We start from the raw sequence: 25728 nt of genomic DNA, 5'->3' as shown, positions 1-25728 counted from the left end.
AGTTTTTAACGATAACTCGACTGATTGATTAAACCGACATTGACCTAACGTGTAGAGTTCGAGTAATTTATCCGTTGGCTCATATATATTGGCCGATATCAGCCTTTCACAGACACATCAGTATCAGCATTTTAACTTTAACACAATAAACAATGCAGCAAAACCAATCAAGACAATCTAAGGAATCATCACCAAATCTTTATTTGTTTTCAATAGGTAGAATATATAAACTGTATATATCACACAATATAAATGTTTATTATCAGCATTGGCCCCCCCCCCAAAAAATAATTTCATTTTAACTTTCAGATTTGTTAAACAGCTACTGGCTGCAGCCTTGTATTTACCGAGACATGAGAGTTGATTCAATGTCTTCATCAAAAGCAAGTATGGGCAGCTTTCCCAAACTGTCTAACTATAATATAATACAGTAAATATGCACCCACCCCTGAAATTATGAGTGTTAAGTTGACATAACAAAAAATAATAAATAAGCCTGATTCAGTAAGCTCTCAGTTGTGTAGCCTGGTGAAGCTTGAAATCTCCATTTTTCTAAAATTGCTCAAGTAAGCAGCTTCATTTAGGTTTTGATCGTTGAACCTTTTTGGGAGAAATCCTCATGTAGCAACGTCTTCACTGACTTTAAATAATAAGCCAATCAGCCACTATTCATCCTGTTTGTCTGAAAGCACCGAGCTGCAGCACAGGAGGCTTGTGCCCGCAGTGTTATCGGTGAGGTAATGATGTGACTGTTAAGGTTTGCCCTCTCCGGGTAAAATGGGTCATGTCTGGATATCGGCATAATTACCCTGCATTGGCCAAACTGTCCTTGGGCAGAAAATGACATTTTCTTCATTATGTACAGGGTCGGACGACGTGTCCTTCAGATTTAATACACACCGTCACAAGGGTGCAGTCACCCACTGAACATGTTCATACACTGTACACAAACAAGTAGGTGCATACAAACACACACACACACACACATAAAGAACATCTCACAAGACTTCAGGAAAAGAAAATTCCTATTAATCAACCTGAAGATCGACAAAATATATCTTCTGTCAGTTACGTACGTCAGTTGCGTACTTTCTTTCAGTGTAAAAGCCTTGAAAGTGATTCTGTATGAAGACGTACAGAACAGCTCCCTCTTTGTCCACTTATCCGCACCAGGGGCAACAACACTGCAGCAAAACCAACTTAAGTAAATCCATCACACAGAAAACCTGGGAAGGAATAAAATAATTCCTCCATCCATTGAACAGACCGGTCCCCTGGCTGCCTCGTGATGTCAAAGTTTTCTTTGTTTCCTGGACTCAGAGTAATTATTGTTCTGGAAATGAACAGAGGATTTACAGAAAGCATTGTGGGAAACAATTAAATTAAAAAGGGGGCTATTTAAAAGTTTTGTATGTGATGTAGTCGGAAGTACTGTAAGCCTTTTAATCAAGGCGCTGAATTGCAAAATACAGTGTGTTCCTGTGCAGTTATGTGTAAATGCTTGACACCCTCAAAGTATTATGAAGCTGCAACAGAGGGAGGAAGGGGGGGAGGAATGTGGAGCATCTATTTCAACCCAAAGCCCCATATTACAATTCCAAACAAGTTAGTGTTTGTTTGGCCTTAATGTCAGTTTAAGTGTCTGTAGCGTGTTTGCATTGTTTTATCCTGTTTTCTTTGAATGTGACATTTGGAGAAGCCACATAAACTCTTGCAAATCTGCCCACTGTATTTTTCCAGCATGCACGGCTGGTGTGTTGACTTTCATCGAGAGGCTCAAATCTAGTTGATACTTTGCATCTGCTGTGTTGGGGTTATGGGAATATGGTGTTTGTCTTCTTAAAGCTGCAAAATTCTACTAAAACTCAAACCTCATCCATACACTCACAGGTCATTTCAAGGAACAGAACAATCATGGTGAAAGTAAAGTGCATTATTTAACCGTACTGGTTCATGAATCCTTCCCAAGTTTGAATTCTTATTGCACTACCCTCTCCCCTTGTCCTCCACCAGGCCCCCCAGCTCGGCACTCTGATGGGCGTCTATCTGCCGTGCATCCAGAACATCTTCGGTGTGATCCTCTTCCTCAGGATGACCTGGTTGGTGGGAATCGGAGGCGTCATTGGGACGTTCGTCATTGTCTTCATGTGCTGCTCCACGGTGAGTGTGTTACCTACTTTTCCCTTAGCCCGTCTGTTGAAGCACACTGGGGGGGGTTTGGCCTGGTTTAAAATTAGAAGTTCACATGTTTAAAAATGCACCAGAGTCACTTTAAAATGGAGAGCAGCATGTTATAGCCTCCTGTCACTATCAACACTGCTGGTGAGGATTAAAGAATCTGAAAATAGTCATTTCTTTATCATGAGAAGTTTGGTTTAACATTTTTTATCACAGCTATCTCTTAATAAGACCCTTGGGACTAGTTTAGGTCATTATCGGCAACGATGTGAATCACTGACCAGCGATTTTCTTAATTATTATAACATGAAGGTCCTTGATTGGTCTGATATCCAGAGATCAAGTCACTGGATTAGTCAAAACAGCCACCTGGTTATTTTTAATGGTTCCTCACTTGATGGTGTATAAATTGTAACACCTTATCAAATGTATAGTATAAAATAATATACACTGTGATAGATGATCGTTATCCTCCACTCCTCCTGGGAAGTCAATATCTTGGTCATAATTAATTGTCTTCTCTCCCACCTCCTCTGTGGAGTCTAAATAACAGCCCAGCACCGAGCCGGCCTTCCTAATTAGTTCGTTCAGTCTCTCTCTGTCTGAAGCCAAGATTTTACTGCCACACCGACCAATGCAAAGACTCATATATTGTGTTTCTGTCTCTAAATGCAGACTCTAAAGGACATTACTCTCCTCAGACAGACAAACAGGTCATTCGTGTTGTAAGACCACTTTGTCCAATGGATAAGATTGATCATATTCTTATAATAAGACCAAAAATAAAAATGTGTCTTTACTTTTCATCTCCCTCAGTCTGTTTTTGGCCCCAAACCCATTCACTCCCACTTTAGTGAATCTTAAAAAAATTGGTCACAATTATGTACAATTATGTACTTTCATCGTTTTTTAAAAGGCTCAGTAATTTCCCAAAACTATTGGATACTGTATTCTTCACCAAATGCGAAACTCAACCAGGAGTAAATGGGGCTTTCGTTGGGTGATTTCAGCTTCCGTTGAAATTTCTAACAGCCGGATGGTGTATGTGGGGCATACTCAAAATAAACTACGGACAAGGACAGTTAAAACTTTATGGATTTTTTGACGGTCCACCAGCCCGCTGATGCGTCCGGGTGCTCCCGACCGTCAGTCTGACTGTGATGGATGGGTCTGTTGTCAGGGACACAGAAAGAGACTGAGTGACCAAGGAGAAGCTGAGAAGAACAATGACACGCAATGCAATGTTAGACAAATCACTCACATCCCTGTTAAAGGTCTTAGCATAGCATCCCTGGCATCTCTTGCATTACTCCTCAAAATACCAGACCCCCGCACCAGACACTGGGTCTTGCATCTGTTTATAATGCTTCTTATCACTACTCATTCATTCATTACCTGCTCCAAAGCCTCCAAAGTCTTATTAAGGCAACATTTCAAGGAAGGAGGTTTAAAGTTTTATCTTATTTCACACAATTTGATCGTACTGATTGTTGTGTGTAATGTTCCTGCAGCTGTCGTCACATTACGAAAGCTAAGGCACCTATCTTGTTCCAAACTGGGTTCTCTTCCAGGTATGCAGAAAGTAGGAGCTCGTTCATTGCTCTTGTTGTGTTTTATAGATGCCACGCATTCAATCTTTTAATAGAACAAAATGGGAGATGACAGACTGTGATGTTCCCCAGCTCCCATTAATGTCAGCGCCACAGAGCTGCAGTCATGTGTCAGTGTGACTTTGGTGTTGGACTGACACCCCGTCGTGGCCCTGAGACTCGAATTACAACAGACACCGTCCCACAGGATCGACGGCGGTGCTGTCAGTGATCTGAGGACCTGTTGCAAATTGATTGTGTTTGACTTGTTTGATGCATTTGATTGTCAGGAAGCATATATTGTGTCTCTTCCATGAATGCTGTTATCTGTTCAGTAGAAAGGAGGTGGGAGCTTTTTACCTGAAGTTCTTTTCTGCTGAAAAACATGAACAATGTCCCATGGCCACTGGACAGCGTCGAGTCAGGCATCAGGAAACATGACATCTCAATGAGAATTCTGCTTTTCAGTGTATATTCGCTGAAGAGAACCGCCAAGGATGCTTCAATTCAAAATGCGTGGTCCAGCAGCTGTAAAGCAGCTGTGGCGGTTGTGTAGCTTTTCTCTGGTTTGCTCGGTGCGATGTAGCAGGACTGTATGTTGGCATGTCTGTGTGTTTGTGCAGCCTAGATTCTCCTCTAGCACAGAGTGTATTTATAGAACAACCCCCTCAAATCCCAGCCATAGCAAAGTTGCCTGCACAGACACACAGGCAATATGCTTCCCAATCATGTTTCTGTGTAGAGACTGCTTTCAAACGGCACTCTGAGTTTGTATGAAAACTGATATGATATGCTGAATATCCTATTTTTAATATTTATCATTCATTATATCCCTAAAATGTAGATATTCAAATTGCAACATGGTTGGTTATTTTACAAAGGACACAGAGGACACAGTGGACTAGTCTTGTGCAGAATGCATTTGAATTAGATTAATATATCATTATAAAATAGTTTCCTATTCCCATTTTTAAAAAGCAATAATTTAATCATATTTCATTTTAATATTGGTACGTTCATTACCTAAAAGAGAAACTAAGCCTCGGGAGAAGAAAAAAATTGCGCTCAGTTTTACGCTAAAAATAGAGTCGGAAAAATTAGGAAAAAAAGCCTTGAAGATCAAAGCTTGTTCAGACTCGGTTTGACAGGAAGCCACGCAAACACACACACAAACACAGATACTCACATCTGCTGCACATTTATTATGTGTGCATGCACTCACAGACATTAAAGCTCCCTTACGTACAACTTACATTACATTGAATGTATAAATTCTTAAAAGTATATTTCACTTCCTTCCTCCCTAGCCCTCATTTTTTCTCTCAATGTTTGTCCCTGTCCCTCACACACACACATTCACACACACACACGCTTGTTATCAGTCACACGGAGCTCATTGCAGAGCCCCGGGGCGATAAGCCTGAGCATGAACGGTGTGTGAGAAACCCCCACCTCTTTCCTCCTGAGCTCCTTACATAACACATAACCACCTAGCCCTCCAGGGGTTGCCAGCAACACACCGCAGAGAGTGTGTGTGTGTGTGTGTGTGTGTGTGTGTGTGTGTGTGTGTGTGTGTGTGTGTGTGTGTGTGTGTGTGTGTGTGTGTGTGTGTGTGTGTGCGTGTGCGTGTGTGTGCACATACATGTACGCAGAGATCTCCACCTAAGTGAAATCCACATGACTTGAAGAGCGAAGGGATCAGGCGTGCCGTAAAAAGCTCAATAATATGCAGCGTGATCCCATGTTTTATTCACATGTTGGGATATTGCTGACAGAACACTTTTCATTAGCTGCTCAGCCACAGCGACGCACATCTGTACCTGTCCAACACTCGCACTGTTGTTTCCCCTCACAGGACATTTTGACAGAACATTAACAAGCCGCGGAACCTTTCCATGTTCCGTGAATCATTACTATATGAAGAGCGTGCCTCCATGTGGAACAGCTCTGACACGTTATACCATTAACCACGCGTTACACACAACCAGCCATTTTAAAAAGTCAGTATAGACGGCGTTCTCCGAGCCCGGAGAATTCAAACATGTGCTCTGTGTGGGGGGGTATTTTTAGCCCAGATAATGAATGCCGCCTTGTCACCAAGATAAAATGAGGTTTAATATTCTTGATGGAAAGTCATCTGTTGTTTGGCCTTCCTCATTACTTCCAGGTCTTGAATCTAAATGCTGCGAGGGGAAGGGTGGCCTGCCCTCTGTCGTGACTCATTTAAATGCTAAGGATGCTTTTCTCCCTCGGTCCTTTTCATTTTTTACCCTCATCTCTTTCGCTTTCTCCAGCCTCTTTTTTCTCATTTTCCCGTCTCATTATTTCCTCTCGCTCTCCTCCTTTCTTTTGTTTCCTCATGCCTCTCTCGCCCTCTCTCTCTTTTTCCTCCTACCATTTCCCACCGCTCTCCTCCTTTCTCACTCATGCCGCATCCCGCCGTCCTCTTGTGCTCGGTAACAATCACCTCCGTCTCCTTCACCGGAGAGTTTTTTGCCCTCTGCTGCGCACCGCCCGCCGGGATTCCGCGTGATAAACAGCACACCGAACTAACTATTCTGCGTTTATGTAATGAAGCAGCTAATGAAACACGCTCTCGGGGCAGCTCGAAAAACTCCATTCCTGTCAAAACCAATTTCTGTTCAACACTGAGGTCAACCAAAGGCCAAGTCAGAGTTTGTCTGTAGCTCTGGGAAGAAACAGCCCCGGTGTCCTTTGCAGTCACAGTCGGTGGGATGTCATCTAGCAGACTTTTCTTAAAAATGAAAATTAGCCTCTCCTCCAAATACATTCCTCAGGCTCAGCGATAACTGCGATGGCTTGGTAATTATTTAAGTTTTTCTTGCTTAAAATTAAATCCTTACATCTCATATAAGAGCTGTCTGCTGTTACACCTCATACGGACGAGACAGATGGCAGATGGCATAATCTGAGGTTGTCTACAGACAGCACGTAGGGTGCGTGTGGGTCCTCCAGACTGCAGAGGGAGGTGGCGTTAGACGGTATATACTTCATCACACGTACTCTCAAACCATCACAGTTTCAGGTCACCTGCATCGCCTGAAAATGGGACAATAAAGCAGACCACAGGCTCTGGGTCAGTGGGAAGAAAATACTGATTATTCTGCCCATTGCAGCAACACTGAGGACGGGAGGTAAAGTGACAATCAACCACCTCAAGGGAAAGTAAAGGACAAAGAAAAGCTTTAAAAAATATATTTTTTGCATCTCAGCTTGACATTGGGTTTCGGTCTATTTACATTTGCAGCAAAAAATTAGTGTGACCTTCCGGCGTCGGTGCAAACTTTGCAGGTTGGTTCAGAGCAATCCACTGAGTTTGTGACAGCAGCTGATTGATGACGTTTACAGTGTTCCCGTCTGCAGCGACGCCCAGAGGGTCGTTCGGAGTGAAAGTAGGACACTGCTAACAGTAAAGGTAAAAGTGGCCGGATGGGATTCTTAAAAAAAAAAAGAAAAGAAAGGAAATTCAGTCAAATAAAAATGACAGACAGGCCATCAGACACTAACCAGAGGACAGAAGTGAAATGACCAAACTCACCTGAGAGGACGTGGAGCTCTGAGAGGTAACAGTCGTCATTGAAAACTGTCTGGAGGTCATTAGACAGATTGGAAAAAGGTTTTGTAGAGATTTACACTGAAAAACGTAGATGAATCTATAATAATATTAATGAATAATCCAAATCAATGAAAAGAAATCAACTGATGATTCCCTGCTGTACCTGTCTGGTTCTATGTTTTCACATGTGCAGTTTACACGGTGGCAGATTTATCCCAGAAAATTATCATTGTTAAGACTATGGACTCCTGATTTGACACAGAGGTTATTAATCTTCTAATCTAATTATCATTAGCTCCATAATCATAAGTTTAAAGGTTCTGAGTTGATTTGTGTTAAAATAAGAAGCTTGTGAAAAAAGTCAGCACCACCAGTTGATGCTCAATGTAGACAAACAAATATAAAGAAACAGCTTTGTTTTTGTCTTGTAGGGTCGAGATAATTAGACCTAGTAATTTGCACCATACATAAATATACGTCAAATGTGAGATCGTAATTTTGTTCAAACATAACTTGGTTTGAATGCTAATTATAAAACCCACTTTAGTTATATAGCCACATTATTACGCTACGTTAGCCTTATACGACTGCAGGTAGACAATAGAGGGTGACCTACATGGTAGTAAACAAGTGAGCTGTACATAATGATCGCAGTTTGTATTAGAGTGGATAATTAATTTATTCCTTACATCTTAACTCACATGTTTTTTTTGCTTAGGCGAAGGCTAAAAACAGAAACCAATCTCCACATTCAATGCACAATCACACAAGCGTTATCACTGTTTAGAGTTTATTACCTTTTTATCGTCTCTCTGTTGGTTTGTCTGTTGATTTGTCAGCAGGATTAAACCAAAAACCTGGTGGAGGGATGGGGCATCACGGTTAAGGGGAAACCTAAAAAGCCTTTTTCTGCAGATTTGATAAAAAGGACAGATAGATAATCTTTTATAAATATTTTTTAACATTGCAAGTAAGGCATTTTTTCTTTTAGAATCAATTTCTCTGCGAATAACACGCAGATTGTGATGTAAAAAAACAAATAGACATACTCATGGTGCTGAAATTTGCACAATTTGGTTATTTTTCTATTAGAGACGTGTATGGGTTGTTTAGGTATGTGCTCTTAAAGCTCCTCTAGTTTGATATGTGTTTAAACCCTTTCAATTTACCATTCTTGAAATATATGTAATCCACAGTCATATATAACCCTTAATGTACAATACATTAAAAGTACTTGACCGTGTAAATCATAGGAGTCCATTGGTGGCTGCTCTGTACAGTTGTGTGGTGATTCAGTGATTCAGCGTGCGACTCACTACCTCTGCGTGGCGGCTGCCCACATCAGATAAAACACTTAAACAATTACTGTCTTATCTGCTGTGGTGGGAGAAGAGCTTGTGGCCTCATTAGAACCAGATTAGAGAGAAGAACAGAGACCAGTCCCGCTCGCTCTTGAGTCCAGCAGGCCCTCAGGTGACACTAACCACATTACAGTCTTCACAGAGATAGACGTAGTGATAGTCAAATATACCCAGCATGTCGTCCTGTGGCTGGGAACCACCACACTGTTCTCCATCAGAGGCCTCGCTCACTCCGATCTTAGTCGTGCTGCTCTGAGATACCTACATGGAAAAACGGCTCAAATGTGGAAAATAAGAATAGTTTGATTTCCTCATCAGCAAACGCAGTTCAGGAACACGGCAATGACTAATATGTGATAACACCACTAAACCCACTTAACAATTACTAAAACAAAAGCTGTAATAACAATTATTTCTGGATGAAAATGAAAAAAAGAATATCAATACAGCAGTGAGGCAGAAAAGTAGAAAAAGGGAAAAAGTCGGGGCAGAAAGTCGGAGCGACTTTTACCAGCCTGCTCTCACATCTCCTCCTCATCCTCCTCTTTGTCTCCATCGCTCTCTTTCATATGCAGACAATGTGAAAAGACACTCAGAAATACAACAATTGCATTTGAAAGAGTGATGAAATCTTAATGTCGTCTTTGTACTGTCACACACACTATCCCTCTCTCTCTCTCTCTCTCTCTCTCTCTCTCCTCCTCACTCAGCCTCACTGTTTCTCACTTTGTCAGTTTTTATTATTCTGCTCTGTACTTCCGCTCGCTGCTTCTCTCTCTCTCTCTCTCTCTCTCTCTCCCCCCCCCCCCCCCTCTCCCTCTCTCTCTCTGCAGGGCAATGATGGCTGGCTGTTTGTGTTGCAGGCAACTAGTGATCTCCACTGTAGCATGCCCTTACATTTCTTCCAGTGTTTTTTTTTTCTCCCACTCAATACCGGAGTTGTGTGAGAGTTGTCATTGGTTGTTTGAATTCACTCTGACAGCTGCTGACAGGCCCTGTGGCTTTATTATTTATCTAATAAACAAGCAGGCAGCTTCAGCATTTAGAGCTGTTGTAAATGGCTGCTGTTCCCATGTAAACTCTGAAGCAGGGCGTGTTGATGTTATGCACCACAGGCCCTGACGACGTTATGATGGACAACACTGGGAGATAGTTCATATGTCGGGACTTTACTAAATGTAAAAGTAGGACTTTTTCTGATATTTGTGCTTTTCCAGTTTTGTGTCCGTCGCATTAACGCCCACTTGCTTGCTGTGAACTTTCCGGACATATTCTCACATGGACTCACTCTGACATTTTCCTGACATCTTACTTGGGGCTTGGCAGGATAAGTTGCTGAAAACGTCCAGAGCAACTGACTCGGATATTTTCCATATTCAGCCCCTCTGGAAATGGTCAGGAAAATATATCTGGACTTTACTTCATGTGTGAAAGAAATGTAATGACTCCCTTGACTTGTCCACCAGGAAGTAATATGCTTTTAGTAACATGTCCTGATAACGTGCTAAGGGAAATGAACAGTTGTGAGCATATTGGCACATTGGTAACTCACCTGGTTTCTCTTCTTTCTCCCCTTCCTTTCCCGTTCACTCTCACCATCATGACAGGCAAGATTCATAAAACAAATCCATAAGAAAAGATTGTAACCATGATAAACAAAATACCGGAGTCATTGTGAGCATATTAAACTCAGCAGTGAACTGCTAATATTCTCAGTATATGTGGAGTGTGGTAAATATGATCTAATTGTCGTTTTCTGCTCCCTCTCTGTTTAGACCATGCTGACTGCCATCTCGATGAGTGCCATCGCTACCAATGGAGTAGTGCCAGGTGGGTGAGCAGACGCTGGCACCACACAGCCATCACTGTTTGATGCTGTCCGCTTCTAAATTTCTCTTTTCGCTGATTGCTTCTGGCATGTTGCACCCAACACAGCTTGATATCCCCAGAAACATTAAACGCCTTAGTCTGGGATCTTGTGCACTTTAACATGTTATCGCACAGCATTAGATACACAAAATAAAGCACTGGCCAAGTGCCTGTCATGTTGAAGTAAATGTATGTGTTTGAATCTGCCTGCAAACACAGTAATGTGCACATTAAGCAGTAGTTATATTTCATAATGTGAGTTTACATGGCAATGATGGTATGCGTCTTAGCAGTTGGTGTGGACAGCAGGAGGTGGTGCAAAAGAAGCAGGCCTGTAGAAAAGTGTGAAACCGTACATCACTCTCTGTAGTTACTGGGACCAGCCTTAATGCTGCTGCAATGTTCTGATTTAAGTCTTTATCTATTTATGTTCACAGTGTTAGAAAGTACAAGCAAACAAAGAAAAAAATGTGACAAAAATGGCAAAACAAAAGCTTCAAGTACTGGAAAACAATGTGACAAAACCAAATTGGTGCGAATACTAAATTAGATTATTCATCAATCTATGAAAAGTAAAAATCAATGAATTTTAGTCATTTTTACAGCAAAAATGTCAAAAAATCTACCGGTTGTGTCTTATTTTGTTCTCTGGTAACATGATGGACATTTTTTATCAATTTTCCACTACTTCATTTTTTTGTAATTGCTAAGTTAACTGACGTTGTTAAGGTTTTTTCGCAGCTCCAAAATGGTGGCATACCCCTGTCGAACCTCAAGAGTAACAATAATGTGTCATTAAAATGTAACTTGACAAAGAAAATGGAATTACAATCTCTCTGTGCTTGTGTGTGTGTGTGTGTGTGTGTGTGTGTGTGTGTGTGTGTGCGTGCGTGCGCAGCTGGAGGAGCCTACTACATGATATCCCGTTCGCTGGGCCCTGAGTTTGGGGGAGCAGTGGGGATCTGTTTCTATCTGGGGACCACCTACGCTGGAGCCATGTACATCCTGGGGGCCATCGAGCTTCTCCTGGTGAGAAACATCCTCTTTACTCCTCTCTCAGATCTGTCTCTTCGTCAGGGCTTCATCATTTCTCAGTTTGATAAGGATTGAATCCATGTACCATTGTTTGGAGGAGAGGGATCAAGATGAGTCAAGGATCAAACATCCAGTCGTGAAACATTAAGGACGTGATTGAGCCCAATAACTCGACCAATATGCAAATGTTCATATGTCTACAGCACAAAAACAATCCTGAAAATGAATAGATTTTATTAGAATTTCACAATAAGTAAATCACATCATATGGATTGTTTAAACCTCACTGGTATGTGTCCCCTTGATTCAGTTCCTATAGTTCTTCACTTTCCACCAAAAACAACTCAAACACAAACTACAGATAATGAAACTCAACCCTCATCTGCTATCTTAACACAGAATAACATAATCTTGTCACGTACCAGCATATTCTCAAAATGTGCTTACGTTTTACAACCTTTTAGGTTAAGATGAATTTAATTTAGACCCGATAAAAGGGCTCAGTGATTACAGTGACATTAAGCTATTCATCATTTACATTTACACATTAACAAATCAAAAGACTTGAAAATACATACCTGGATTAATAAGAAATGAAGCTGCTTTAGATATAAAGCAAAACTATCATTCTGGATTTATACATCTTCCCAGCTGCCATGTTTGTTTATTCGTCCGACTGTAAATTAAAAGGGTTCATGTTGACATGAGTAGAGAACGTCAGCCCTCTATCGTACAGCCTCCTTGAAATGACATCCATTCCAAGCTGATTCATCCGGGGAGTCGCCGGACCAATGTGAGCTGGAGGGGAAATGATGGGACAGTGTCGCCAGGTTAGAGGAGGGTGACCACTCAAATCACAGCTTTTCCTTCACATTAATGAACCTTTGAATGTCACGCTTTTACGATTTTGTCAGAGCAATAACGTGGTGACAAAAGCTGCTTTCAAAAGGAAGTTGTGTCACAATGTGGAGCTGGAGGACCCAAATGCAGGAGCCACAGATTCGGGTGAAAAGACAAAGAGTCCTTTATTGTAGGCAAGTGTGAGGAAAAGGAACTTAACGCAAAAACAGGATCCAAAAAACAATGATCAAAACTCAACATGCAGGGAAACACATGGGAAACTGGGAACAGCAGCACAACGCACAACGCATACGAGCAAAACTAGGTGATAGAGACTAAGGGAGTCACAGAGACTGTATACACAAGGGACGCAGGGATGAGTGAACACAGGTGAAACACATTCAGAACAGGTGCAGACGATCATAAAGGAGAGGATCAGGACAAAGGCAAGAAGTAAAGAGACACACAAGGAGCACAATTTCAAAATAAAACAGGAAACGGACAACTCAGGGAAAAACAACGAAACACAAACCAAATCCAAACACAAGAAAAATGTCCATAATCCAAAAGCTGTTTAGCCACAGGGATGTGTTACTTTTTCATGGTCAGTGGATTTTTATCTAAATCCAGTTTGTCAGAATATAATCTGAGAACACCCTCTGATATTCCTGTAATCCTTGATGGCATAATTATGTGCTGCCTAATAACTGACACTTCAGTGCGGTAAAATTAATGGTGAATTAGCAAATGCGGCAAAGCCCCTGTGCTCCAATTAAAAAAGAGAAAGTGAGCGCTGCAGCACTGTGTGCCGCGTCTTAGTGGAAATTCTTCTCTCCTTCAGTTTATTTTCCACCTCAGTTCACTTTGAAGCTATTTTTTCTCGAGCACCGTGTTCTTCAACGTGGAATCTGATAAATTGATGAAATGCAAGGATCTTTCATCTCGATCTTCATTTCTCTCCTCCTCCTCCACCTCCTCTGCTCTTTTATGAGACGCCTCTTCCACTGCAGCCCATGCTGCATGGAGCACTGGGTAATTATGCAAATAGCGGGAGATCAAGACACTGGCGGAGTAACAAGACCACTTTTTTGAAACAGCTCCCGTCACTTTGGTCTCCTGTTATCAACATCCCAGAGTATGTTTTATTTTTTTTTTCCTTATTCTCCTTCTGGATGCCTCTAATGGATATGCAGAGTTTGATCATGCCTAGAGGTTAATTCTGTCTTCTGGGTCAAAGCTGGCTTAGTTTCCATTGTAAAATAACAATCCCTGCAGAATTGTAAGGAGCGGATCTGGAGAAGGCTGATTTGAATGTGTTTCATCCTTCCACCCGAGCTAAGAACACAAACTGATGCTGCTATTTTAGGAAGCATGAGCAGTTCACAGTGGAGCAGGAGATTTGTTTGCCTAGTGATATGCTGTTCTTAGCCAAGTGGCCGAACTGAGGCACGATTCCCCGCTCGTCCCTCTTCATATTCTCTGCTCTTTGTGGTGATTAATCAGTTTGGGTGGAAACCAAGTGATTATTTAAAAAAAAGAGAAATTCCCGTGCTTATGTAACAGCCTATCCGTGAATCATCTAAAGCTGATGACAGATACTGACGGGATAATTAGGGGTTTACCGTTTTATGTATGATGGAGCTATTCTTAGATCGGCCAGTAGTAGCAGCGTAATAATGGCAGTTCATTTCGAATATTAATACCATGCTTGAGTTCTTTAATTAAACCGAGTTAAAATAGCAGCCAATATTATGTGTGCTGCTTCCAGCTCCATCAGAGGACTGTTAATGTGAGCATCACATGCTTTCACACTTCACAGAGTTGTCCTCCTCAATCACCTCATCCCTCGCTGCCTTTCTCACCTCTCTTTTATTACATTTCTGTGTGTGAAATTTATTAAATTCAGCAGTAAACAAAGAGCGAGAGGTGCAGGCTTGTGACCTGAAATCTGCCAGTTAAAAATCCCCAGACAGGCCGGGGGGGGAAAGTGAGGAGGGGAAGTGGATGAGTTGCATTCCCTAAACAACTGGCACCGAGATGCCCTTGAGCTACGAAGGAGATCGTATAGAACCTTTACGAGAAAAATGCAGGTGTGATTTCCCCTGGATACATAATGGTTAAAAAATTGTAATTTAATCTCTGTACTTCAGATCTACATATATCCCAAAGCGGCCATCTTTCCCCTGGAAGGCCTGGAAGGTGCCGAAGCGGAGGCTGCCCTGCTCAACAACATGCGCGTGTACGGCACCATCCTGTTGACCTCCATGGCCACGGTGGTGTTTGTCGGCGTCAAGTACGTCAACAAGTTGGCCCTGGTGTTTCTGGCCTGCGTCATCCTCTCCATCCTGGCCGTCTATGCCGGCGTCATCAAGACCGCCGTCGATCCTCCCGACTTCCCGTAAGCAAAGACATCCCACAAAAGAATATAAGATTAGCAAGGATATAAAAACCACAACACTTATATAGATGGAAACACCTGGGCGACAACACACCAGATGTTTGAGCACAAACACTAGGTTTGATTGATCTGATGCTAGACAGCCATCTGCTGGGAATAACATTGTTTCTTCTCTCATGTTCCAGTGACACTGCCGTGCATACAAATAATGATCAATTTGAACATTATTTTAGAATTCATTCTTTAATTTGCAGGTTTTTCCCTTGTAGGAAAACTATATTTTTTTATAATATATTTTATAGTTGTGTCAAAGTCATTATTTGAGCATGTAATTACTTCCTGCTTTACACTGAAATAGTCATTAAGATACTTAACCCAACAGTTTACAGCCCAGTTCAGAGCATCTTTAACCTCCAGACGTACAGACGTGCTGTGACCTGCAACAAATATTTATCAATGCTTCCTGTGGAGCGATTGTTGTTCGAGGCTGAAGTTTGAAATTTAAATTCAACTACATTCTTTGACTCAGCTCTGTCAGGTTTAGTTTTTAATTACTAAAAGTTTACATCTATTTACATCTGTGGTTCCAAATTAATTATAATTTTACATCCACACACCAGCCACTACAACAACTCCCCCCTCAGACCTTTTGTGCCTTTCTGCTCTCCAGTGTGTGCGTCTTGGGGAACCGCACTCTGGTGTGGAAGACCTTCGACGTGTGTGCCAAGACCATTGAAACAGCCAATGGGACAATCACCACCCAGCTGTGGAGCATGTTCTGCGATTCACCTTTACTCAACGCCACCTGCGACCAGTACTTCGTCGCCAACAACCTGACTCAGATCCAGGGCATCCCGGGGGTCATGAGTGGAGTCCTGGCAGGTTGGTTCATTCAGTCTGGAAGTAAAGGAAACGTGCTCCTGTTCCTTAGAGGTTTTCATGTTGATACTAATCAAAGTGAAAACAGTTATGTCCATCATAAGATACAAAATGCGTGTCTTTTTTTAAAGCAACTCTATGCAACTTTTATACTTTAGAATACCAGCTGCAAAATGAGTTTGCTGGTTCACTGTCTTCTATGTAACTTCAGTGGCTACGATCTCCTGTGAGAAGAGAAATGTTGAACTGTAGATCAGTTAAAAAGACTAAGAAGTCATTAAAAGCCTGTTTTAATCTCTAATATTCAACGAGGAAACTTTTAAAATCTGAAGAATTCTAAACAGAGTTTGATGTATTTGTCACAGCGTCTTATGGTTCGGGAAGCGGGGGATTGTGGGTAGTGTCTACAGTTCATTTGTCTTTCAGTTAAGTGAGTGGACTAAGGAGTCAGAGCTCTGGTCAACACATTGACTTGACCTTTTTCTCTAAGACACTGCAGCCCATCAGAATCTTGCTTGGCTGCAGAGGGCGCTGTTGCTCTGTAAAAGTTACCTAGTGTTGCTTTAAGATGTGACAATGTCTTTTATCCTTTTATTGACCTTCAGAGGGGAGTGAATCATTTCTATAGGCTTCGTACATTCAGAAGATATCAGGTCATGATTTCAACATCCAGTTTACACGAAACATTCACCTGTTCTTTTATTCCTCCCCACATCCCTCTCATCCACCAAGAGAACATGTTCGGGAACTACTACGAGAAGGGCGACCTGGTTGCCAGGAAGTACATGTACTCAGTGGAGGAGCAGGACCAACCTCTGACCAACTCTAACCGCTACGTGTTGGCTGACATCACCAGCTTTTTCACGCTGCTGGTCGGCATCTACTTCCCCTCTGTGACAGGTGAAACTTCATGTGTTCTCCTGACTTTACTCAAATAATGTTCATGTTTTTTGGTGTGAGAGTTTTGCACCCAGACGTTAATCGTAGGACTATGACCTAAAAGCCGAGGTTTTCCGTCAAAACTCAGTTAAAATGTAAACTCACTCTGCATCAGAATCTGTGTTATACATGTGTAGGAATAAATGGACATTCTGCTGCTTTCTAACACAAGCACGTGTTGTTTTCACGTGTGTGAATCTCTGACCGTGTTTCCTTCTTGACAATCTGTTCAGGGATCATGGCTGGCTCCAACCGCTCCGGTGACCTGCGTGATGCCCAGAAGTCCATCCCCGTTGGAACCATTGCAGCCATCACCACCACCTCCATAGTCTGTATCCTCTCACTACTGCCCCCTGCAGGATAATAAGAAGCAGTGTCAGATTTTTTGAGAGCAAATATCATATGAATGGATAATTACCTATCAGCCCAGGTAAGAGACTTTACTAATGTCTGCGAGTTTAGGTTCATTTTGACCTTGTCAGTATTAGACATCTTAAAATTCTCCTACCCACTCAGTGATTGGTCAAACAGTGCTGGTCCACTGGTGCAAAACCACATTGATTGGAGCTCCATAATCCAGGGGCATTGTTTTAAAGTATTTTACTTTATTTGTCTGCCTGTATCATTCATGGAAGTTGACCATCTTTTCCTAAACCCTGATGGTTTTGCTAATCTTTTTTTGGTCTTAACTTTTGAATGCGCTTTCCACCATCTTCATATAGTATTTTGTCTTGTATATTTGTATTTTCCTGTCGTCTCTTGGCGGCTACACACAACATAAAAACTATACGTGATTGCAGGCCTCTGTATCCTCTGAGGCAGCCATGTTGAATGTCTCTGATGTATCTCGCGCTAATCTGCTCAGGATCTAACCCAATTTGATTAGGAACATCTAATCGCATCACCGAGCTGCCTTTGCAATCACAAGTTAATAAAGCAGAAGGATATTAGTTACAATGTCACTGATCTCTGAGATATTATCCCAAACTAAATCGATTGATGTCTTTTCCTGGCAAATCAAGGTAATTGACTTATCAGATCATCAAATGCAGCTTCAAAGTAAAGGCTTATAATTTTTTTTTGAAAATTAAGCTGATCAAATATTGGATATCCCCCATCTGAAAAACATACCCCCTGTCTGTGTGATAAATTTCCTGATCCATAACTGTTCAGACATGTCCAGTGTGTTTCTATTTGGTGCCTGCATCGAGGGCGTGGTCCTCAGAGACAAGTAAGTGTTTGTGTTATGTTATCTTTGCTACAGAAAGTGCAACAAAGGGCTGAGATGTCATGTGTTTGAAATGGCAACCTTTTCCCCATCTCCCTTAGGTTCGGAGAGGGGGTGCATGGGAACCTGGTGATTGGCACGCTAGCCTGGCCGTCACCGTGGGTGATTGTGATTGGCTCCTTTTTCTCGACCTGTGGGGCGGGGCTGCAGAGTCTGACAGGAGCTCCTCGGCTCCTGCAGGCCATCGCCAAGGACGGCATCGTGCCCGCCCTCCGGGTCAGTCTGTCTGCTCATCTACATATCATGTGCATAATGTTTCCCTCCTTTCAAGTGATGACTGACAGGAAAACTCATTTCAAGCAGGCATATTTTGAAACAACAGCTGTGTTTTCTGTCGTCCCTTCAGATCTTCGGCCATGGGAAGGCCAACGGGGAACCCACATGGTCCCTCCTGCTGACAGCTTGTATCTGTGAGAGCGGCATCCTCATCGCCTCCCTGGACGCGGTGGCTCCCATCCTCTCCATGTGAGAACTGAAGCGATCTCTCTAATTTGCTTTCATTTTTAAGAACATACTGTGGGAGATCTGGGAGCAGCCAGTCCCCGGCTATTCCCTAAATAACACCAATGGGCTCAGGATTGAATTCGTCACTCAAAAGGGGCAGATCCCTGTTCTGCTTAGGTAGTACATACAAATGCCAGTAAATGTGACGGAAACTGAGCCAACACACTCCTTGGACTGCTCTAGTGACATCTCTCTGTTTTATCCCAGGACATAAGAAGAGTTTTAGAAGCTTTAGAGTGACTTTCTGTGTTTGTGTCCCCTGCAGGTTCTTCCTCATGTGCTACATGTTCGTGAACCTGGCCTGTGCCCTGCAGACGCTGCTGAGGACTCCCAACTGGAGACCTCGCTTCAAGTTCTACCACTGGTCAGTTCAGGGGATACAGAGGGCTTGGTTCTTGTGTTTGAATCAGTTTTCAAATCCTGAAATGTGTTTGTATCTCTTGCCCTCTGTCTAACTGCATCTGTCTCTCTCTCTCTCTACGTATCCAGGGCTCTGTCCTTCCTCGGGATGAGCTTGTGTCTCACTCTCATGTTCATCTGCTCCTGGTACTATGCCATTGTCGCCATGGTAATCGCCGGCTCCATCTACAAGTATATTGAGTTTGCAGGGTGAGTGGAGTCCAACCGCAGGAGAGATTGGATACGCTGGCTGCTTTTTGGCTTTGCCTGGCATGCGTGTTTCTACTATATTTTAAAAGTGTGCGATTTCCAAGCCCACAGCCACAATCGTTTTAATGTCTCTGTAGTTTAAAAGAGAGATTGTTGTTTGCACTTATAGCTCCACTGTTTGTTTTGGGCTTTAGTCGTTTATGTAAACATGCGCAGAACATCCTCCTTATAATATCAATAAGCTCAATATCTCATTGTATATATTTTTCCCTTATTTGTAATCGTTTTGTGTCTTTATAGACATTTTACATCCCTCTAAAGTGTTGCATCTCTTTCACAGAAATTTTGCTGGTTCAGCCGAACTCTCAGTATTTGCTGCTGGTTCAAAAACTGCCCCTGAACTTAAATATTTTGTTAACACTGGATATAAAGAGACATTTTCAGACTCCAGTCCAAAGGTCCCTCTGAGTAGATCCTCACAGGCCTCCTGACCCCTCAGGCCCGCTCAGTAATCCGACCATGCTTGTAATGGAGTAGCACAGAGCCATGCGCACACTGAGTATTTAAGTGCTGTGATTCCCTGTGCTGAGTGACATTATGCTAACTTGACATTTACCGGTGACGCTCAATCCCTATTCACACTGCATAATGTGACTTGTTTCAGTGCTTCAGCTAATGAATAAAGCTATTGTTCGTGTTTTGTTCTGTGCCTCAGTGCGGAGAAAGAGTGGGGCGACGGGATCCGAGGTCTGTCCCTGAGCGCTGCGCGTTACGCTCTCATGCGGCTGGACGAAGAACCCCCGCACACCAAGAACTGGAGGTATGAGACCCTCCGTTCGTGTCCCGCCATCCTCTCACTTGTCCACGATTCTCCTCATCTCAGATGTCAAACTACAAAAAGTGTTTGTGATTCCATATTAACACATCGATCCTCTCATGCTGTTTTTCTCCGTCTCTCTTTCTCAACTAGGACTTTTACTTGGCCAACTCAGCCATTTCTTTCTTCATGCCTTCATTTGACTCTTCTTGCCCTTTTCTACTTTGTTTGTCTCCCTCCTTTTTTTCTGCCCTGTATTTTCACTTCCTCTCCCCTCTCTACAGGCCCCAGTTGCTAGTGCTGGTCAGTACAGACAGCGAGCAGAACGTGGAGCAGCCTCGTCTGCTCTCTCTGACCAACCAGCTGAAGGCAGGAAAAGGTCTAACCATTGTTGGCACCGCTCTAGAAGGCACCTACCTGGAGAACTACAGCCAGACCCAGCGGGCCGAGCAGGTCGGAGGCATTTAACTGTTAAATCTTTCAAATTCTCAAAACATAATAAATCTCCACATCATTCTTGACAATTACAGGGATGACTATGTGGACTTTTAGAAATGTACCTAGGTTTGATACTTAAGGTTTTCACTTGTTATCTTCACCTTGGTAACAATTGTTCTCTCCGTCACATCTTTATAGGCACTGCATAAACTGATGGAGACTGAGAAGGTGAAGGGCTTCTGTCAAGTGACCGTGTCGTCGAATCTGCGTGACGCTACATCTCACCTGCTCCAGGCCAGCGGGCTGGGAGGCCTGAAACATAACGCTGTGCTGGTCTCGTGGCCGCGCAACTGGAAACAGGGAGACGAGCTTCAGACCTGGAGGAACTTCATTGGTGGGTCACAGGGAAAGAAAAGGAAGAAAGTGATTCTCTCCAGAAAGGACAGAATCTGATTTGTGTGGCTGATTTGGTGTTTAGCTCTTTTCTGCAGCTGAAGCAAATCCACTTGACAAAATCCCCACTAGCTCCAGCTTTTGAGTAGCTCAACCTGCTATTTAACCTCTGCTAAGGAAAAATGTCAAAAGAAAATCTTACTAATCATGCAGTGTTATGTTTTTAGAGATGGGGGGATATATTCAGACATAAGAGGATGTGATGATGCAGCAGAATTATTCATCACAAACAGATTTCTGCCATATGAGCATAAAGTGGCTACTTATAAGTGTCAAAACTTCCCATTGAGGTCAACCACAGCCAAACAGCTAAATCCCAAAATAGTTTTTAGATGTAGTGCAGCTAACGCTGGCTGCATCTGTTTTTCCATTGAACAGAGTTGGTCAGAGAAACCACAGCCGCTCACCTGGCTATGCTCGTGCCGAAGAACATCTCGGCCTTCCCGTCCAATGGAGAGCGCTTCACTGAGGGTCACATCGACGTGTGGTGGATCGTCCACGATGGAGGCATGCTGATGCTGCTGCCCTTCCTTCTGCGACAGCACAAGGTACTGAGGAACAGCCAGTGTTAGAGAAAGAGACCAAAGAGGTTTAGACCATAAGCACAAACCTAATGGTAAATAGGCTAAATACAGCCAGATTCAAGCTTCTTACAGATTATATAATAATACTTTAAGAAGTTTAATTTGATGTTTAAATACTCTGAGGTGCTCCGTTTTTGCATTTCTAAACAGATGAGTAGAAAACGGCTTCCATCATGTGACATAAAATGAATGTGTCCGAATTTCTATTTTTTGTTCCTCAGGTTTGGAGGAAGTGCAAGATGCGCATCTTCACCGTGGCCCAGATGGACGACAACAGCATCCAGATGAAAAAGGACCTGACCACATTCCTCTATCACCTCCGTATCGACGCTATGGTGGAAGTTGTAGAAATGGTTAGTTAAATGGTCTTGTGTTATACCAGTAAGCATGTATACAGAGACGCATCTATGAGCACTTGAATCTCTGTGCTTACGTAACAAGAGGAACCAACCTGCCTGTGGCTTGTCTCGTTGCTCCAGTAAACATGATAAGCATTGTTCACAGGCAAGGAGCCAATGTGGATGCATGACTGCCCCTGACAGCCGCATTACTGAAGCCTGCTGATTGGTGTAATCACACCATGAAGCGCAGAGTGGGTTAAGGCCTCAGAATATTTTAAACAAAGTACTTGTCAGATTGTCGAGCAGTATCTAAAAATGACATCTTTCCCAGGTTGGAATCAGGGGAAAACAATTCAACGTGCAAATCCACACAGAGCGTGACCAGGTGTCATTTCTCCAGCTTTTTAATATCCACATTATCACTTCAGTCACTTTCCAAATACAACATCGTGAAAGCATTAGAACAAAGACAGTCCAAAGTGTAGTCTATCCTCTATCCTCTATCCTCATGTTTCTTGCCGCTTTCTTGAACCCAGCGTTCAAGAGTGGCTCTTAAAAACAGATGTAAACATATTTTATTTGAGATTTGATCAGACGTAAGAGAACGCTAAAAGAAAAATAAACCTTTTTCTTTCCATTGTCACTGTAGCACGACAGCGACATCTCAGCCTACACGTACGAGAAGACCCTGGTGATGGAACAACGGTCGCAGATGCTTAAAAAGATCAACTTGACCAAGAACGAGCGGGAGAGAGAGGTAAAGTTTTGTGGTTTATAAAAGCACATAAACTTCACATGACTTGACGAGACGACTTGGACATGATTCGTCTTGACTTGACCCAACGTGACACATCTGCCCCTCTGGACAAAAAGCATATCCACAGTTAAATCTGAGCAGGACCCTCCATCGCTGTTGACTACAGGCACTGGTTTGCTTTTGTGGACGGAAGCATGATGGTGTTTTGATCGATGTAGAAAATATTGATCTCACTGTTACATCTTTCAAATTCTGTTAAAATGCTTGATCCTCTATGTCAATACAATTTATAAAGTGCAATAAAATCATCTTCGCTTTTACTTTACAGTGAATCCTTGCAGTGATATCAAGGACTTGTTTTGCTTTTCATAAACACTAAATGTCTTTGTACCATAAAACAACATCTCAGCCCAAATCACTTCTTTCCTCTCCCTCCTTCATTCGTATCATCACAGATCCAGAGCATCACTGATTCGTCCCGCGGCTCGATCCGCCGCAAGAACCCGGCCGCTGTGACCACCCAGCTGAGCGTGACCGAGGAGCCGCCCGCAGCCACCAAGGAGGAGAAGCCCGAGGAGGAGGTAGGATCAGGTGTTCCAGCAGCCGACCTCATGTGTGTGCTCACATTTAGGAGATTTAACACATGACGAGGAAGATTGGAAAAATGCCCAAATTGAGTTGTGAGATAAATAAAACCAAGAGTCCATATTATACAGTTTTAAAACAAAGAATCAACAAACAAAACATAACTCAATAAGGTGCTGGAAGATAAAACAAAGTAACACACACTTAAAGCATGTTCATATAAAACTGCATTGACAAAATAGAAAAACTAATACTCTGTAAGACTTGAATAAATATTAACAATTTTGGAAAATGTAGATGTTTGCTTTCTTGTTGAGACTCTGGTTAAAAGCTTGATACAGTTATAATGTCTGTACAGTAACAAGCTGGTTAGCTTAGCATAGCATTGAGACTGTAAACTGGAGGAACCAGCATCCACCTACCAGAACCTCTGAGATCTTCCAATCAGCACTTGTACTAGACTTGTCAGCACTTTACCTTTTTTAAATCATTGCTTAAACATATTTTTTATAGGAAAGTCTTTTAATACCTGATTTTTAAATGTTTTATGTTGTTTAGCTCATTTCTGTTGAGTCTTGTTTTGTTCTGTGTTATTTTATTCCCATGTATTTTCTAAAGCACTTTTTAACCTTGTTTAGTTAAATGCTATAGAAATAAAGTTTTGTTATTAGTATATATTTACAATAGTTGACATAGTGATGTCTTGACTGTCTCTTTCATGCAAAGGGTTTTCCTGAGGCTGGGACAGGCAAACTGTTTCCCTGGTTTTTGTGCTCAGCTGCACAGCTGCTGGCAGTAGCTTGATATTCAGCACAAAGATATGAGTCATAATGGCTTCAATTGTTTCATCTCACTCTCAGTAAGAAAATGAATCAGCATATTTTCCAAGTAGTTGAACTTTTCCTTTCTACATGCAAATTTCAGTCCAAGGTAAAATCATTTGATTCCAGAAATTAAATCTTCAAAAACTCCTCAAATCTCAATTTTCCACAAAGACAAAGACTTTAGATTCATTCTCTCCAGCGAACATTGTAATTATTGTTTTCTGTTCTTTTTGTTTTTGTTGATTTTCTTTTGATTAGTATGTAAAGTGACCTTTTTTTAACTTGGCTGTATAAATCCCAGTTATAATTATTATTATTGTTGAATAATATAATATTTCTTGTGAAATGATATGACTGCTTATTCTAAAAAAGAGAAACAGATATGTACAGTTGAACACAACATAATTCTTCTCAATCCCTCCTCTCCCTCCTCTCTCTCTCTCTCTCTGAAACACTGTTGCTCTCTGTGCTTTACCTGCATCTCCACCTCAACCGGGACTCTGTGAACCTCCCATGTATTGTACATGTAAATCCACGTCCGTCCTCTTTTTCCTCTCGTCTCATAGTCAAAGTCGGCCTCTTCCCCTGTGTCCCCCCCTGCTCAGGTCCAGCTCATCCACGACAACACCACCCCGGCCAGCCCCTCCACCCCGGCCACCCCACTGACCCCCGGAGAGGGGGCCCAGAGCCCCGGGGAGCAGGTCCAGATGACCTGGACTGAGAAGTGCGACGGGGAGCCCGCCAAGCCGCCCGGCGCAGCCACACCCGAGGGCATCAAAGACATCTTCAACATGAAGCCGTGAGTGATGCTCAGTGAACTTTTACCTGTTGTAAAGGTGAATTACCCACCGACAAAAAGAGCCTGGAGTTATTTTTCTTCTGCACAATATATACGAGACGCCAGAACGCTGTTAAAGGTGTTTAGGGTTGTTTGTAGAATTTGGAATTTATAGTTTATTCATGTGTTTCTCTTCTTGCCACGCTGCAGTGAGTGGGAGAACCTGTAAGTATTGAAGTCCCTACAAACCCCATTCAGTCCATTCACATCTCATACTGACCAAGTTGGCCACATGAGCACATGAGGGTGGAATATTTGTGTGTGAATGAGCATCTGTCACCTCGACCAGCTTGGTATCATGAAATGCTGCATAACATGCTTTAAAATAAAGAAAATACTGTTTATTCAGGCCTTCGTCCGTGGGAATGAGCTCGACCTCCTTTGCTCTTTGCTCTGTCTTCTCTCAGGAATCAGTTCAATGTGCGACGTATGCACACAGCGCTCCGGCTGAATGAGGTCATCATCAAGAAGTCCTCAGAGGCCAAGCTTGTCCTCCTCAACATGCCCGGGCCGCCCAAGAACCGGACAGGGGACGAGAACTGTATCCTTCATCCCGAGAGTAGAGGGTTTACTGACGTGGTGCAAACAGAGCTGCGTTTCCACAGATCAGAGCATCTGCATCTGCAGCAATCTCATTTTTGTCCACTTGGGGGCAGCAGAGTCAAGCTGTTAACAGAACACAGCACTGATATATTAAAGTTAATAAGAGGAAATTATAGACAAACATTTGTATATTTATATACACATTTAGTTTTTTTGTGATTTTATTTAAAGGCTCCACTATATGTTCACCAGCTAGTCGTCATATTGGTCAAATCACGGTTAAATTTTTGGGCTGAAAATGAAAACAACACTTTGAGAAAACTGCAAAAACAGAATCAATAAAATAAATTAGCAAAATGAAAACCAATGAGCTGAGGGACCCCTTTAAAACCTCTCTTAAAATTATTATTATTAATTAATATTGTAAAAGGGCTGTAGATTATTAATATGTTATAGTATTGTTTTGTTCTGTTTCGCTTCCT

The 25728-nt window shown here is 42.3% G+C and overlaps 1 protein-coding gene across 4 annotated transcripts in view; it reads left to right on the top strand.

Moving 5' to 3' along the window:
* slc12a5a (solute carrier family 12 member 5a) overlaps positions 1 to 25728 on the top strand; it is a 136568-nt gene that overhangs the window by 104440 nt on the left and 6400 nt on the right. For 2 of the 4 annotated variants that reach the window (XM_034585721.1, XM_034585724.1), the window contains exons 4-25: positions 2014 to 2160; positions 10481 to 10535; positions 11473 to 11603; positions 14600 to 14847; positions 15518 to 15729; positions 16459 to 16626; positions 16899 to 16997; positions 17839 to 17896; positions 17995 to 18169; positions 18300 to 18418; positions 18723 to 18821; positions 18947 to 19066; positions 19782 to 19886; positions 20168 to 20336; positions 20520 to 20715; positions 21153 to 21322; positions 21580 to 21711; positions 22349 to 22456; positions 22912 to 23037; positions 24432 to 24664; positions 24854 to 24868; positions 25111 to 25244. In XM_034585721.1, coding sequence (XP_034441612.1) covers positions 2014 to 2160; positions 10481 to 10535; positions 11473 to 11603; positions 14600 to 14847; positions 15518 to 15729; positions 16459 to 16626; positions 16899 to 16997; positions 17839 to 17896; positions 17995 to 18169; positions 18300 to 18418; positions 18723 to 18821; positions 18947 to 19066; positions 19782 to 19886; positions 20168 to 20336; positions 20520 to 20715; positions 21153 to 21322; positions 21580 to 21711; positions 22349 to 22456; positions 22912 to 23037; positions 24432 to 24664; positions 24854 to 24868; positions 25111 to 25244 — 3019 coding nt within the window. The remainder of the gene's footprint in view (positions 1 to 2013; positions 2161 to 10480; positions 10536 to 11472; positions 11604 to 14599; positions 14848 to 15517; positions 15730 to 16458; positions 16627 to 16898; positions 16998 to 17838; positions 17897 to 17994; positions 18170 to 18299; positions 18419 to 18722; positions 18822 to 18946; positions 19067 to 19781; positions 19887 to 20167; positions 20337 to 20519; positions 20716 to 21152; positions 21323 to 21579; positions 21712 to 22348; positions 22457 to 22911; positions 23038 to 24431; positions 24665 to 24853; positions 24869 to 25110; positions 25245 to 25728) is intronic. The other 2 variants (XM_034585723.1, XM_034585722.1) reach the window with 2 other exon arrangements.

Source organism: Hippoglossus hippoglossus, chromosome 5, assembly GCF_009819705.1.
Source record: "Hippoglossus hippoglossus isolate fHipHip1 chromosome 5, fHipHip1.pri, whole genome shotgun sequence".
NCBI classification, from domain to species: Eukaryota; Metazoa; Chordata; class Actinopteri; order Pleuronectiformes; family Pleuronectidae; genus Hippoglossus; species Hippoglossus hippoglossus.
The sequence above is the reverse complement of the archived record's forward strand: the minus strand, read 5'-3'. Positions and strand labels throughout refer to the sequence as shown.